This window comes from Eschscholzia californica, unplaced genomic scaffold (assembly GCF_041429995.1).
Source record: "Eschscholzia californica isolate CP2 unplaced genomic scaffold, dmEscCali1.0.p SCAF_4, whole genome shotgun sequence".
NCBI classification, from domain to species: domain Eukaryota; kingdom Viridiplantae; phylum Streptophyta; class Magnoliopsida; order Ranunculales; family Papaveraceae; genus Eschscholzia; species Eschscholzia californica.
The window spans coordinates 413,367-428,537 of NW_028238461.1; the positions used below are offsets into that span (position 1 = coordinate 413,367).

Consider the following 15,171-nt stretch of genomic DNA (forward strand, 5'->3'; position numbering starts at 1 on the left):
CCTTTGGTCCATCTAAATTGGATATGGGCTAGGGAGAGGACAATTGGTCAATGGTTGAGAGAGAGAGAGAGAGAGCACGTGATTTTGATATTGAGCATTGTGGGTCGTCAACTTAGACATTGGGAGGGTAATTAGGTTTGTGAAAGCAGTACGGACTAACATTTTGAAAGTTAGTTTGATAATGTAAAATGTTGTAATTCACATTGTAATAAAATGTAGAGTAATAGGACAATTTTTTTTGAGGTTGGACTTCACTATGATTTTGAATGAATATTACAACCGCCCATTAAGACATCTTGGGGTGTACGTACTATATCAAGATTCCAAAACCTCATTGTCCTAAAAGCATCTCCAATGCAACACTCAACAAAAACTCAATTAATCCAATGTGTCAAGTATGAGTTGAGTTTCTCTTTCCTAGGTTGCACTATTGAGATACTCAATTCAAAATTCATCTCCAATGCAACACTCAAAAAAACTCAACATTTACTTTAGATTCACTTTTGGTTCTTATTTTAATATATAAAATGTTGATGTGGATCAGTTGAGATACAACAATAAATGTTGATATACTCAAAAAAAAATTCAATTATTGAGTTTTCTTTTGAGTATCTTAATATTTATTGTTGCCACATCATATCGAGACTCTAGTTGAGTGTTGCATTGGAGAGTGTTTTTTGTCAAAAACTCGAGTAGTTCTATGTGTCAAATTGACTGTAAGTTGAGCGTTGCATTGGAGATGCTCTAAAAGGGATGGTGCATATTAAAAGTAGGACTTAACTATGTTTTCTTTTAAGTTTTGAGATCTTGAAAGCAATATTATTAGTGAAGAAAGTCGAATCTTCACTTACTAAAAAGTTTCTCGAAGAAGCCTCAAGCGCCCACTAAGTATAAGCTTGTCAATGGATATCTGAATATTCGACATCCGATCCGCACCCGTATTCGAATTTCAAAAAAATATTCGAAATTTCGGATTCAGATACGGATTCAGATACGGATTCAGATATTCCTTATCGGATGTCTGCTTATCGAATATCGGACAAAGATACACTCATATTCGATCCGATAAATATCCGTATCCGATAAGTAATATAAAAAATTAATAAAAATTTAAATTTATTCATAATAATATATAAAATGTATGGTTGAGATTTATTGTTTAGATTTAATGGTTAAAAATTTAAAGAACAAATTTGAAATTTTGTTAAAGTTTTGGATATCGGATATTATCTGATATCCGTTAACATTATCGAATTCGGATTCGGATATTGATTTTTAATATCCGTCGGATAATTATCGGATAGCTTATCGGATACGGATATGACTATATCCGACTCGATAAGCTACCGTTTACAGGGCTAACTAAGTATAAGTGGATTGGTGTGTATTCCTGATACGAATTTCACACAGTCTGTTTGTCCAACAAATTTGTAAACCAGATTTTTGAGGTTCAAGGTTAATTCTCACACCCAAAAAGGACTCTGAAGAAAATATAACACTGCTACTGAACAAAAAGATCAATACATTTAGGTCAGTTTGTTTTTGAAAATTGACTACGATAGTTATTACAAAGGCACAATTAATACTGAATTTAAATCTTGAATGAAATAGGTTTAAAATCCCACTAAACTAATGGTCTAAAGCTCAATCAAACTACTAGTCTAAAGTCCACATAAACTAATAACTAGAAACACATCTAGCTACGTTTTCTGTTCAATAACCATGAATTTCGTTTCTTAAAGGAATCGAACTTGAGACCTCTATGACTTGGCAGTATATGCCCTATCGACTAAGGTGTCAATGGTTGGTTTTTAGATCGAAGTTAACCATTAATCCATTATCACAAGTCACTGAATATTTCTCATCAAAAAAAAAAGAAAGAAAAGTCACTAAATATTTATGCAGGACTCAATAAGGATACGCGTGAGATGTTCGTGCCCATTGTCAAGAAATATTACTACTAAGCAACAAAACTAATAGTTCAACAAAAAAAAAAAAAAAAAGCAACAAAACTAATGTTTTCAACAAAAAAAAAAAAAAAAAAAGCAACAAAACTAATGTCTGTCATAATGTTTCCACAATCGCGACCGTCCATTTAGTTACCGAGATTAAGTTAGTGATCAGATTAATCTGCCCCTTTCACTCAAAAGAGGGAAATCTCTTACTCGGTAGCAAGCTCCATCAAATAGTTTTCTTTCTCCTCCGGGCAAAACCCTAGTTTTTCTGCAATCAATCAAAAATAAACAAAGAAAACCCCAAATTTCTCTAAAAGCCTCCATCTTTCTATCTTCATCATTGTCAAGAACCGAAACCCTAATTCTGTATTGAGTGATGCCTCCTAGAGCGAAGAGAGGCGGTGCGGCGAAGAAGCCACCGGCAAGGAAAGTTAGTACGCGAGCATCAAAGAAGCATGTAGTTCCATTGAATGTTGCTGAAGAAGACAAGGTAGTCGAATCGGAGGTTCCGGCAAGTGACGTGAGTCCAATTGAGGATAAGATTGATCTGAAATCGTCGGAACCGAGCTCGGCCGCAGAAGAGAAAGAAAGTAATCAAGTTAAAGATGATTCACTAGCTGAAGAGGTTCCTCCAACCTCCAATGAGGAGATGGTTTTTGTAAAGGAAGATGTTTCGGTGACTACTGTGGTGATTGAGGAAACGAAGGTTATAGAAGAAGTTGTTGAAGAAGATAATTCCGATAAAGTGGTGGTTGAGGAGACAATGGAGGTTGTGGAAAAAATTGAGATTGTGGAAAAGGTGGTGGTGGAGGAGGAAAAGAAAGATGTGGGAGAAATTGGAGATGGGGATTCGGTGGTAGTAGAGGCGAAGATGGTTGTGGAGGAAAAGAATACGGAGATGGATAATGTTGAGGAAGGGAAGGTCGTGGAAGATGTTGAGAATGTGGAGAAAGGGGTGGCGGGGGAGAAGGTGGCGGTGGCTGTTGGGGAGGAAAAGAATATGGAGAATGTTGAGGAAGAGAAGGTTGTGGAAGAAATTGTAGAGGCAAAGCATGAGGAAATTGGTACTTCAGAAGTTGTCTTGGATGCTTCAATGGAGGAAAAGGAGCCGTCCGAAGCTGATCCTGAAGAGGAGGAAGATCCCGAGGAAGAAGAAGATGTGATCGATGGTGGAGAGCATGAGAACAAAGACGAGCAAAAAGACGAGGCACGCGGTAATTTGCGTACCCTCTTTTCCCTTCCATAGGAACTATGAATAAGTGTAAAATTTGCAGTTTAGAGTAAAACTCATTCAGTTGATAGAGTGCTTTTAGTGTTGATTATTTAGTTTTGTGTATGATAATTGAAACTGCTTAAGTTAGATGCATACTGAGTAAGATATGTATTTGTCATCTAAAACAAAGACTGGTTTCAGAACTGGTTCCGAAGGAGCAAGATGAATGATGATAAGGAGACGAGTTTAGTTGCCGTAAGGGGGTAGAATAATGTTTGGGTTAAGAAATAGTATATGGTTCTAGAAAAGGTGTAGTGGGTAGTTTACTTATTTAGTAGGGTCACACATATCTAAAAGAAAACGTAGGTATTTTCTCCTTTGTTCTAGCCTTGTAGGGTTAGACAATCGCGATGATGTTAGGTTTCAACTATTTTAGGGTTCTCCATTACGCTTTCTAGACCCAGATCACCCTTTCTTTACGCGATCCTAGTTTGCCTATGCAGTTAGATATTGGTATATTTGCATCTGTTGTTTTGGGATCGTGTAGAGTTTCTCCATCCTTTGAGGGCGAAAGTTTACTGTTTTTAATACGAAATAGTTTTCCCAGTTGTCGAACAGGATAATGATATGGAAACTGCTGCTGCCGATACTGTAGCAGACAAGGATGAACACGATGTGAATAATGCTGACGGAGGTGCTGATGTGAATGTGGAAGAGGAAAGTGGAACTGATGATGAAGAAAATGACGACGAAGACCCTTCTGCATATATTCACGCTCCTATATCAGAAAGGAAGAAAGAAAAGCAATTTGAAATTTTTGTTGGAGGTTTGGATAAGAGTGCAGTTGAAGAAGATCTCACTGAAGTCTTTGAGAAGTTTGGGGATATTCAGTCCATAAGAATAGTAAAACATCCAACCACACAGAAAAGTAAGGGTTTCGCTTTTGTCCGGTATGCAACTGTTGAGCACGCAAAAAAAGCCCTAGAGGAAATGAAGGATGGAACAAAGGTTACACTAGTCCCCCTTTCTCTCTCTACGTTCATACATTAGTATTTCTTTTGCATGTTATTAACAATTTTGGTGCTATTTTTTTTTTTAATGTTTCTAGGTAAGGGGGAAACATGTTGGAATATCACAGAGCCAGGACAGTGATACACTTTACATGGGCAATATCTGCAAGACATGGACGATGGAGCAGGTAAGATCTAATATCTGTGCTTTAGTTGTTCTCCCTGACTACCATTTATAGAAGCAGTGGATGGCTAAGACAGCTGCAGTTTGTGTTATAAACAGCAAATGTTCACGTATTTCTTTTGAATGTCACTTCTGATGATTTTTCTATCCTGGTTGACTTTACTTCCTTTTCTTTTTTACTGGCTATAAGGTACAAGAGACGTTAAAGTCCCTTGGTGTTGAACAAATTGAGGAGATTTATTTACCTGAAGATCTCAAGAAGGAAGGGAAGATTAGAGGCTTTGCACTCCTAGAATTTAGCTGCCATTCTGATGCCATGTCAGCACTTCAGCGGTTAAGAAAGCCAGATGCTGTCTTTGGCTGTGATAGAAGTGCTAAAGTCGCATTTGCACAATCTTCGATACATCCCAGCGAGGAAGCTCTATCACAGGTTTGATTTATAATCTATTTGTTTATTCCTGCTGTAACTTTTCAACTGTGTACCTTTCAAGGAATGAGATATATATCAGATTGATTATCTTGATAATTGTTATACACCCTAATTGATCATAGTCATGGAAAACATGACTGACCTTTTTATGCATGAGGTCACTACTCCAAATACTACTTATGAGTACCTGTTGCAGGTCAAGACTGTATTTATCGAAGGGCTCACAGAATCTTGGAATGAAGAGAAGTTGCAAGAATTCTGCAAACAATATGGTGAAATTGAGAAAGTTCAACTATCTCGAAATCTTACTACTACAAAGAGGAAGGATTTTGGATTTGTTTTTTTCACCTCCCGGGAAAGTGCAGTAGCTTGTGTTGAAGGGATCAACACTGCCCAAGTATTAGAAGGGGATGTCAAGGTAATGGTCAGAGACCCAAATTTGTTATTTTGAATTTGTAGCGTGATCTGAGGAAATACTTCCGTCGCAGGTCAAAGCGAACCTTGCAAAGCCTCAGTATAAGGGTAGGCTCGGAAAGCAGGCCGCACGAGGTGGTTTCAAGGTTGTGAACGGTTCTGAAGAAGCTGGACCGTCAAATAGCAGAGACCAACCCAGATCGAGAGGGTCTGAAGGAAGGGGGAAGTATATCTCCAAGTTAAGTACAAGAGGAGCCAAGCCATTTAAACCTCAATTTCGTGGTGGCGAACGTCTAAGTACGGGCGCACCATCTAGGCCGGACAGGACAGATAGCCGTAGGAAGGAACAACGTGGGAGAGGTGGTAGGGGCGGTGAAAGGAGTACCGAAGTTCGTTCTCATGGGCGATCATTAACACGACCACATGGTATTGATATTAGATTCCAAATTATAATCTCTTGCAGGTTTATCCTTTTCTGTGTTTGACATCTTAGGGCATTGGGTATGATTCTGCTCTTAATTCTGTAGGTAATGGTCATGCTAGGCCAAGCAGTGGTGTCGGATACCCAAGGGACAACTCTCATTATGCTGTGAGCGCAAGGCAGCACTATGGTGGGGCTCCTCCTGTGTATGTGGATCCATATGCTCGGGGATATGCTGCACCTGTATCTAGTCATCACGGTCATGCCAGTTACGGGGCACAAGGTCATACTAGTTATGGGGCACAGAGTCATGCTAGTTATGGGGCGCTTTCTGGGTCTAAACGCCACTATTCCGATATGGTATATCTCAGTATCTAGATAATTTAGTGTTTTATGTTCTGAATTCAGTTGATTAATCATTAAGTTTAACAAATCTACCTTGATTAAAATTTCTAGGCACCCCATGCGGGCTATATTGAGCCTTCAACTACAAACCAGGGGCGGGATCGATATGGTTATGACTCTAGAAGGTTTGATCATAGCATTCTCTCACACATTCTTAATTTATCTTCCGATTCAGAATTTACCAATATGTTTAAATTTTTTGGATTGTTAGAGCCGGTGGATATGATGGCCAAGGGAGTAGTATCCCCCCTGCTTATGGAAGAGGTAGTATTTCTCCTCCTTCAAATACTCATGACAAAACCAAATGAAAGTTAATTGCCAATATCTACATCTTTATGCTATTTAGTGTACTAATTGTTTAAGGTTGTTTTGTGGCGTTACGTAAATGTTATCGACTCCGGTTTCACTTGTCCGTAGCCATTAGCCCATTAGGGTATATATGCCGTTCGATGTTACTTCAATATGTTATAGGCAAAAAAGATTTACCACAATTTTTGTTTATAAAATTATAAGTCCCTTCCAGGACCACTCGTTCTAATATTAACTAGTTGGTATTAGTGAGAACTTATACTTGAGTGATTCATTTGCTCCATATAACCTTCACTCAATCTTGAGATACTTTTAAGTACTTATACTATATCAAAATTATAATATGGGTTTACATTTTGATATAACTGCACTTTCGGGTTTAACATTTTTTATCATTTTATGTTGATGTAGGATTAGTACCCTCGTCCTCCTATCCACCTCCAGGTCAGTCGGCTCACCCCAGCTATGCTGGATACCAGGTTCTCTCTATCTCTCTCTCTCTGCGACTCCCATATGCAAGAACAATATCTAGTCATACAAGGATGAAAATAAGAGCCCTAATTCATGTGGACTAACGTGTTCGTATCTGTGTTTTGCCTTCATACAGGCTGTAGGACGCGGTGGTTATGGTTACCCTAGTGGAGGACCATCATACCCGCCTCGACCAGGATACTACTAAAGAGCTTCATCAAATCTGTAGGTTGCTAAGAAATAGACTTATGATTAAACGGAGGTAATTTATTCGCATTGTTGAAGTGAAAGTTGGAAGGCAGGATATGTTTATTTCTCTCCGTTTGAGTGAAGAAAAAACGAACTGAAAAGATGACAAACCATTGAAGGTGAGATTGATTCAGTGGGAGGTTTTTTTCGTGGTAAATAGATAAGTAATCGAAGATTGTTCTTCGGATGGAATATCGTTTACTTTTTCTTGTACATTTAATGGTTCGAATCAGTTCTCAGTTTCATGTAATGCTATTGAATCATTTCCGATCAAGCATATATGATTTTCAAATGTAGTTTCTTCAAATATCAGTTACTTTTTTTTTTGATGAGAGGAAAATATCACTTACTTAAGATTATCAAAAATAATTATGTGCTTTAGATAGTGGATTTGTTTTTTTTTTTTTTTGTAGAAGTGATTTGTTTTCTTACTACAAGGCATTTCTTACTCATAGTATATGGTGTAAGAAACTGCGTAATAGTACTCTTAAAATTGAATCCTCATTGGTTCGGACTTATGTGTTTGTGCACAACTGTGGCTCTCTGTCATATATGTAATGTATAGAACCATGGTATACGAAAGTTTCTATATGTATGTGACGCTTCTATCGTCAAATACTTCGGTCTTCTGCAAATATTCAAGTAGGAAAAAGAATAAAAAAATAAAAAATTGTAATTTCTAGAAGACTAATAATGGAGAAAATATTGGGTTGTTTGTATAGAGGAAAGAGAAAGAAAAAGAGAAAGAGAGAAACATAATTGTTTTTTGATAAAGAAAAATAATGTGAGGATTTATAGGAAGCAGGTAACTATTTTTTTACTTTTAAATATCTCTTTCTTTAAAATGAATGGTTGAATGGTTAAGATTCTAAAATAAGAATTGAACGTCCGAGATTTATAGATGCAAGACAAGAGCGAGTCCATGAATGTTTTTACCCATCTAAACATGGTGTGTTTGGAGTGGGCCATGAACATTGTTTTACGATCCACAAACCGGCTTGTTTAACACCATTATGACACCACGTGGGCCTGTGTCTGCCCAACCCGTTTCTAAGCAGGCTCGACTCGTCTAAGCTGGATGGGCACGGTTGTGCCATGATAATTGTTTCACTGTCTAGACCAGCCCTAACACCACTATAACACTGCTTAGGGGGGGGATTTTGGCTCGTGATCCGGAACCTGCCCACATCTGAAGGGCCTGTGGAAGCCCGGTGATCGAGTCGGTCAAAACCCGTCAGACCGATATATGTTTATCGGAAGAACGTGGACAAGGGGGCCTAACAGGTGTACCACCCGATTCCGCTCGTTTAGGTTGTCTGTTTACCTTCGTAGTGCTCGCCCATAGTAAATATGAACCATTAAAGGTTTATCCGTTTAGGGTAAGATAGTAGTGTTAGATTAGATTAAGCTGTGTCATATAACCCTCGATATCAGAAGAAGCCCAACCCTTTTCTTTCCTCTTCTCTTCGGTTATCTTCCAATCATGTCTATTCTAGTTTTCAATGCGAAATCCTAACCCTTAATCATAATCGATGTTCCCATTTCTTTTGGTTTTTCTTTGAGAAGAGTATTTCTAATTGACGATCCTTTATCTCGATGTTTTGAATTTTTTTGGTATTGTCAATTAAGTTAATGAAATTGGTGACTTTTATCTTTTGACAAATTACGATGGATACCCGGTGCTCACCCACTGGTGTCTGACATGTCCGACTAAAAAAACGGACACGGACGAACATTTTTACAGAAAAAAACCGAAATGTCCGTCAGTTTTTTTCCGGTTGCCCGAACGGACAAGTTTGAGTTGCGTCCGTTCCGCTAGGACCGGATGGCTAGCTGTCGGGGTCGTTTCCCGTCCCTAGCACTGCCCCTACTCATTCGCGGGCAAGATCCGGAACCGTATGAGTAAAAGTCTGGTTCTCTGGAGGCCGGGAAAAGAAAATGCAGAATCCACAGGAATGTCTGTATTTGCACATTTCAATATTTTTCTCTACTCAGACTTCACTTGCTTAGAGAGAGAAAGTGAAAGAGAGAGGATCCTTTAGTTACTTCCGTAGTTCTCAACTCCGACTGAGAATCTCCGATAATGTCCATGGCTCAACAACTTGTCAAAAAAGATGACGATCAAGACGACGAACGTAAGTTTTTAAACCTTATAATTTCAAATTTTTGTACACTACTAGTATCAATTACATCTTCAATTACGTCGATTAAATGAAGTTGATATGCAATTTTAGTTTGTTAGATTGAAATACTTGGATCTGTGGATGTTATTATATAGGTTGAGTGTTTAGAGCATTTTTGATCTATTTGTGTGTGTGCGTGTGTTTGTCTGGGACGAAATTCTGTTCACTTTGATAGATCTGGTGGAAACTCTGTTAGAATAGTTCCACATGAGAGAAGGGGTATCTAGCAACCAAGCATTTAATGTCTAGGTCCTCTCCACTCATTGCCAATTGGTTTTGAGTTGGATGACCATAAACTTTACAAGTCCAATAGATTTGTTACAAGTTTTTGTTTAGGTTATGCTCAATCTGTTGCAACTTCTGTTCTTTTAGCCATTTAGATCGCAAAATATGATTGTTTTTTTTTGGGTGTTGTTTTGCAGCTGAGTATTCTCCATTTTTTGGGATTGAAAAGGGGGCAATTCTTCAAGAAGCTAGGGTTTTCAATGAACCTCAACTTGATCCGCGGAAATGCTCTCAGGTTTAATGTTACTCTTTCTCTCTAGTTCTTTAAGTTAACTGATTTTTTTGTTGATTGGTTGTTGTTTGAAAAATTATTTTTTCAGGTTATCACGAAACTCCTATATTTACTCAACCAAGGAGACATATTCACCAAGGTCAGGTTTCCATCTAGTGGGTATTCTTTAATTTTATTTTGGTGCTTGTAGTTTGGATATTTTGCGTTTGAAGTTCCTAACTTGTTCGAAATTTTGAATTTTCATTATGATTATATGTAGGTTGAAGCCACAGAGGTGTTCTTCTCCGTCACTAAGCTTTTTCAGTCCAAGGATTTGGGACTGAGGAGGATGGTGTATTTGATAATCAAGGAACTCACCCCTTCATCAGATGAAGTTATCATTGTTACAAGCTCATTGATGAAAGATATGAATAGCAAAACCGACATGTATAGAGCCAACGCTATACGGGTCTTGTGTAGAATCACCGATGGAACTCTTTTAACTCAAATAGAGAGATACTTGAAACAAGCGGTAGTTGACAAGAACCCGGTTGTTGCTAGTGCTGCACTTGTTAGTGGAATTCACTTATTTCAGGTACTATTTATTCATTCTGCTCTTGGTTGTAAATTATCTATTACATCAAATTTGTTTTCTCATCCTTGGTTTTCATGAAAAGACAAACCCGGAGATCGTGAGGAGGTGGAGCAACGAAGTACAAGAAGCTGTTCAATCAAGAGCTGCTCTTGTACAGTTCCACGCACTAGCCCTCCTTCACCAGGTACCTACATATATACAAATTCTTTTGTGTGTTTCGTTTCATTCATGATATGAGGTAGGTGATTCCATTTGTATATCATCGGGAAAATTGACATTGACAAAACCTCGTGAAATTGTTAAAGGAAGAAAGAAGATTCAAGAAAGAAGATTCAAATCTTCTACACTTTCTGATAGTTTCTGTTTGTGTAGTAAACCTCACTTAAAAAATACGCATTTTTCCTTTTTGTGATAATTATGTTGAGTACCTAGATTAGCCTTGATATACATATTTAAACATTGAATATGATTATGCTGTTAATTTGCAGATAAGGCAGAATGATCGCCTAGCTGTAAGCAAGCTAGTTACTAGCTTAACTAGAGGAACAGTTCGTTCACCATTGGCCCAGTGCCTCTTGATTCGGTATACTAGTCAGGTAATTTCTTCAGAAGAAACATCTACAAGCTAGGGTGAGCCGTCTTAACTGCCAGCCTTATCAATTATAGTGCAATGATCATGTATGCAGGTTATACGTGAGTCAGCCATTACACAAACAGGAGATCGTCCATTTTATGATTACCTCGAAGGTTGTCTCCGACATAAAGCAGATATGGTTATACTTGAAGCTGCTAGGGCAATAACTGAGCTGAGTGGTGTGACCAACCGCGAGTTGATTCCTGCTATCACTGTTCTACAGCTTTTCTTGAATTCATCCAAGCCAATTCAAAGATTTGCTGCTCTCCGTACTCTAAACAAGGTTGTCTCTTCTTTATAGTTATATTTGAGTATTCGTTTCTCTTAAGCATTGACATCTTAAAACTTATCATTTATCAAAAAGGTGTTAGCTTGATATCTTCATGGTAGTAGATTTTTATCATTTATTTAGGTCTGAAAAAAATTGTCAAGTTCCCCCCAATCCCCCATATAGAGGTGATTCACCTCATTCCTTGGGGGTTAAAACTGAGAATTTTTTTTATAATTTGGGTTTAAAATTTTTGAATTTGTTAACACTATACTTTAAAATCAGAATCTGTTTCTTTGTCTCAAGTTTGAATAATATTAGGTTTAAGCTAAGCTGGGCAGTAGTTGAAATCTTGTCTATCTGCCCATTTGGCGAGTTTTAATTGCTCTTTCTTAATGCAGTTACTGTGGTTTCCATATAGAACAATGGTTTAGGTAGTTTTGTTCATCTCATATATTGCGTATTTGCATTGCAGGTTTCTATGACTCATCCAGTGGCAGTCACAAATTGCAAAATTGATATGGAGTGCTTAATTTCAGATCGGAACAGGAGCATTGCTACACTAGCAATTACTACACTTCTGAAGACAGGCAACGAGTCTAGTGTAGATAGGCTGATGAAACAAATAACCAATTTCATGTCTGATATCGCCGATGAGTTCAAAATTGTGGTGGTGGAAGCCATTCAATCTCTCTGTCTTAAATTTCCGCTCAAATATCGGTCATTGTGAGTCTGGATCCAATTCAATCCTGAAAAACTTCTTTCTCGATTTCTCTACTCATTATTTCTTGGTTTAAAAGGTTTGGCTTCTCTGTCTTGCTCTGTTTTGGATCAACCTTTCTCATTTGATTGGTGCAGGATGAACTTCTTAAGTAACATTCTTAGAGAAGAAGGAGGGTTTGAGTATAAGAAGGCAATTGTTGACTCAATTGTCATTCTTATACGGGATATACCTGATGCGAAAGAAAATGGGCTATTGCATCTCTGTGAATTTATTGAGGATTGCGAGTTCACTTATCTATCTACTCAGGTGAAGATGTTTAACATGATTTGCGTCGTTTCTTTTCCACTTGGTCTCCCATTTCATTTCATTTAATTGAATACTTGTTTTTATTTTCTATATTAGATACTTCATTTTCTTGGAGATGAAGGCCCAAAGACATCAGATCCCAGTAAGTATATACGTTATATCTATAATCGGGTAATTCTTGAAAATGCAACAGTCCGGGCTAGTGCTGTCAGCACCTTGGCCAAGTTTGGTGCTACAATTGATTCTTTGAAGGTAAACTTGCATCCAAATTATGTACCTGGTTTGCTACTTTGCTTGTCTAATTAGTTACTCATTTGATTGAAATTTTTCTTGATTATCTGTTGCAGCCCCGTATTTTTGTTCTGTTGAGACGTTGCCTTTATGACAGTGACGACGAGGTATGTTCCACTTCTGTATCGTGGATGTCTTTAAATTTTCGATTCTGTGCAATAGGCCCGGGCTGTTTTAGCAGTTGATGGAATAGTGTTTATTTTTATAAATCTATTTGCTAGCAAGTCATCATTCTTGATACTCTTATTCACTAATATTTTTATAAATCTATTTGCTAAATATATTTAATTTTCTTATACTCTCTCCAATTTTTTGTTATCTTAGGTCCGTGATAGGGCGACACTCTATTTGAATACACTTGGGGGTGATGGTTCAATTGATGAAAGTCACGAGGACAAGAAGGAATTCGTATTTGGATCACTGGATATACCATTAATCAACCTTGAGACAAGTTTGAAGAACTATGTAGGTCCTCTTCCAGTCTATTTATTTGCGATCTCAAACAATTTAGTCACTTTGATGTAAATCTTATGGATACAGGAGCCTTCAGAAGAACCTTTCAATATTGATTCTGTGCCTAAGGAGGTGAAGGCTCAGTTCATAGCTGATAAAAAAGCTCCTGGTAAAAAGTCAACTGGTTTGGGTGCTCCTCCCAGTGCTCCAACTTCCACTGTTGATGCATACGAGAAAATGCTGTCATCCATCCCAGAGTTTTCTAGTTTTGGGAAACTTTTCAAGGTTGGTTTCTTCTTTCAGTAGTATGGTAAGCATGATTTAGCTGAATCTATATGAAAATATGTTTATTGTCTGCTTCCTTACTTTTCAGTCTTCGGCACCTGTGGAGCTGACAGAAGCTGAAACGGAATATGCTGTCAATGTTGTTAAGCACATTTTCGACGGGCATGTGGTGTTCCAGTATAATTGCACAAACACTATACCTGAACAACTACTGGAAAATGTATACATCGTCTGCATTTGTTCTATCATCAAATGGAGTTTTCCTTAGTCCTTACATTTGTTGCTTGTGAACAGGTCATTGTCATAGTTGATGCTTCTGAAGCAGAGGATTATTCTGAAGTAGCATCTAAGCCATTAAGATCCCTACCTTATGATTCACCAGGACAGACATTTGTGGCATTTGAGAAGCCAGAGGGTGTGATTCTTGGAAAGTTCTCCAACACGTTGAGGTTTATTGTCAAAGAGGTATTACTATACGGCTTATCTGTTGAAGTCTTCAAAAATTTTCTATTTTAATTAAAGCCATAAGAGGTGGTGAACTCTTCGTTCATGTGTTTTTCTTCACCCTTGTATGACATCTTCCAGGTTGACCCAATTACTGGTGAAGCAGATGAAAATGGTGTTGAAGATGATTACCAACTAGAGGACCTGGAGGTTGTTGCCGCTGATTACATGTTGAAAGTTGGGGTCTCTAATTTCAGAAATGCCTGGGAAAGCATGGGAGAAGAATGTGAACGGGTCGATGAGTATGGTCTTGGTGCAAGGGATAGCTTAGCTGAAGCAGTCAGTGCAGTTATTAACATTCTTGGGATGCAACCTTGTGAGGTCAGTTATTCTATCCAGTGCCCTAGACTTCAAACACAACCGATTTTTTTCACCCACTCGTAAATTTGTGGAAAAGACCACGAAATCCGATTCGCAGTTTCTCTAATCTGGTTGAGCACTTCTAATTCAATTTTGTATCTGACTACGAAGCTCTTTGCATTTCTGAATTCTACAGGGAACAGAAGTCGTACCGAGCAATTCCAGGTCGCACACATGTTTATTATCAGGCGTGTTCATAGGGAACGCAAAGGTGCTTGTTCAGTTATCGTTTGGTATTGAAGGCCCGAAACAAGTAGCTATGAAGCTTGCTGTTAGATCTGAAAATGAAGCTGTCAGTGATGCCATCCATGAGATTGTTGCAAGCGGCTAATATGCAAAACCTGAAACTACAATCCAGTGTTGCAGTTGTTCTCTTCCATTTGGTACGAGTAATGTAGCAGAAAATTTTGAAATCTGGGTCAACTAATTAGAACCCACACTAGATGAATTCAAGACAAGCCACCTGATTCAGATGGATAATTCTCTCTTCTATCGTTTTTCGCTTGAGATGATTTTCTTCCAATTGCTTTTGTTCTTTATGGGCAAGTTGTTCTTAGTATAATAGTGAAAAGGTTTTGTTGTTGGTGACATAGTTGGAATACTTGAATACAAATATTCAACCCAGTGATGTCGAAGTTTTCTAGGGTTTTATATGGTTATACTGATTCGGTATGTAACAGAGTTGTTTTTACCATTTCGAGCTAATGTAATAGGGCTGTTGCAGACACGGGCTGCTATTGTTACCCGAGAACATTTTGTGAAAAAGTGTAGTTATTTTTGAGTTTCATGTAAAAAGTTTTTAGACATCAAATTTAGCCTGAACCAAAGAGTGGACTCATGCTACATAATTATATTAAATTACTTTTTTTTTTTTTGTTGAACTATTATATTAAATTACTTGCACCATTTTACTCAAAGTTTGACTCAATAATTAGTGCGTTCGACTACAATAATATTATTAAATTTTACTTTTGGAATCTAAATATTTGAAATCCTGGGTATGTCAATAAA

The 15,171-nt window shown here is 37.8% G+C and overlaps 2 protein-coding genes across 3 annotated transcripts; both read left to right on the plus strand.

Moving 5' to 3' along the window:
- Positions 1 to 1,925: 1,925 nt before the first annotated feature.
- On the plus strand, positions 1,926 to 7,353 carry LOC147541174 (uncharacterized). 2 transcript variants are annotated; one of them, XM_086636789.1, is made up of 11 exons: positions 1,926 to 3,169; positions 3,776 to 4,176; positions 4,277 to 4,366; positions 4,553 to 4,792; positions 4,989 to 5,210; positions 5,281 to 5,632; positions 5,734 to 5,987; positions 6,084 to 6,157; positions 6,244 to 6,296; positions 6,753 to 6,820; positions 6,949 to 7,353. In XM_086636789.1, exons 1-11 carry the CDS (start codon positions 2,332 to 2,334, stop codon positions 7,018 to 7,020), a joined length of 2,664 nt encoding a protein of 887 aa, XP_086492915.1. In that variant the 5' UTR covers positions 1,926 to 2,331; the 3' UTR covers positions 7,021 to 7,353. The 2 variants fall into 2 exon arrangements, with proteins under 2 accessions (XP_086492915.1, XP_086492914.1); XM_086636788.1 differs by having other exon boundaries at positions 1,944 to 3,169; positions 3,767 to 4,176.
- A 1,389-nt stretch (positions 7,354 to 8,742) lies between these two features.
- On the plus strand, positions 8,743 to 14,971 carry LOC147541175 (coatomer subunit gamma-2-like). The gene is made up of 17 exons (XM_086637575.1): positions 8,743 to 9,196; positions 9,667 to 9,764; positions 9,850 to 9,900; positions 10,021 to 10,335; positions 10,418 to 10,519; positions 10,824 to 10,931; positions 11,022 to 11,252; positions 11,713 to 11,963; positions 12,096 to 12,267; positions 12,364 to 12,519; positions 12,615 to 12,665; positions 12,883 to 13,023; positions 13,099 to 13,296; positions 13,385 to 13,516; positions 13,591 to 13,761; positions 13,882 to 14,121; positions 14,297 to 14,971. The coding sequence occupies exons 1-17, from the start codon at positions 9,145 to 9,147 to the stop codon at positions 14,489 to 14,491; spliced, it is 2,664 nt and encodes an 887-aa protein (XP_086493701.1). The 5' UTR covers positions 8,743 to 9,144; the 3' UTR covers positions 14,492 to 14,971.
- Positions 14,972 to 15,171: the final 200 nt, after the last annotated feature.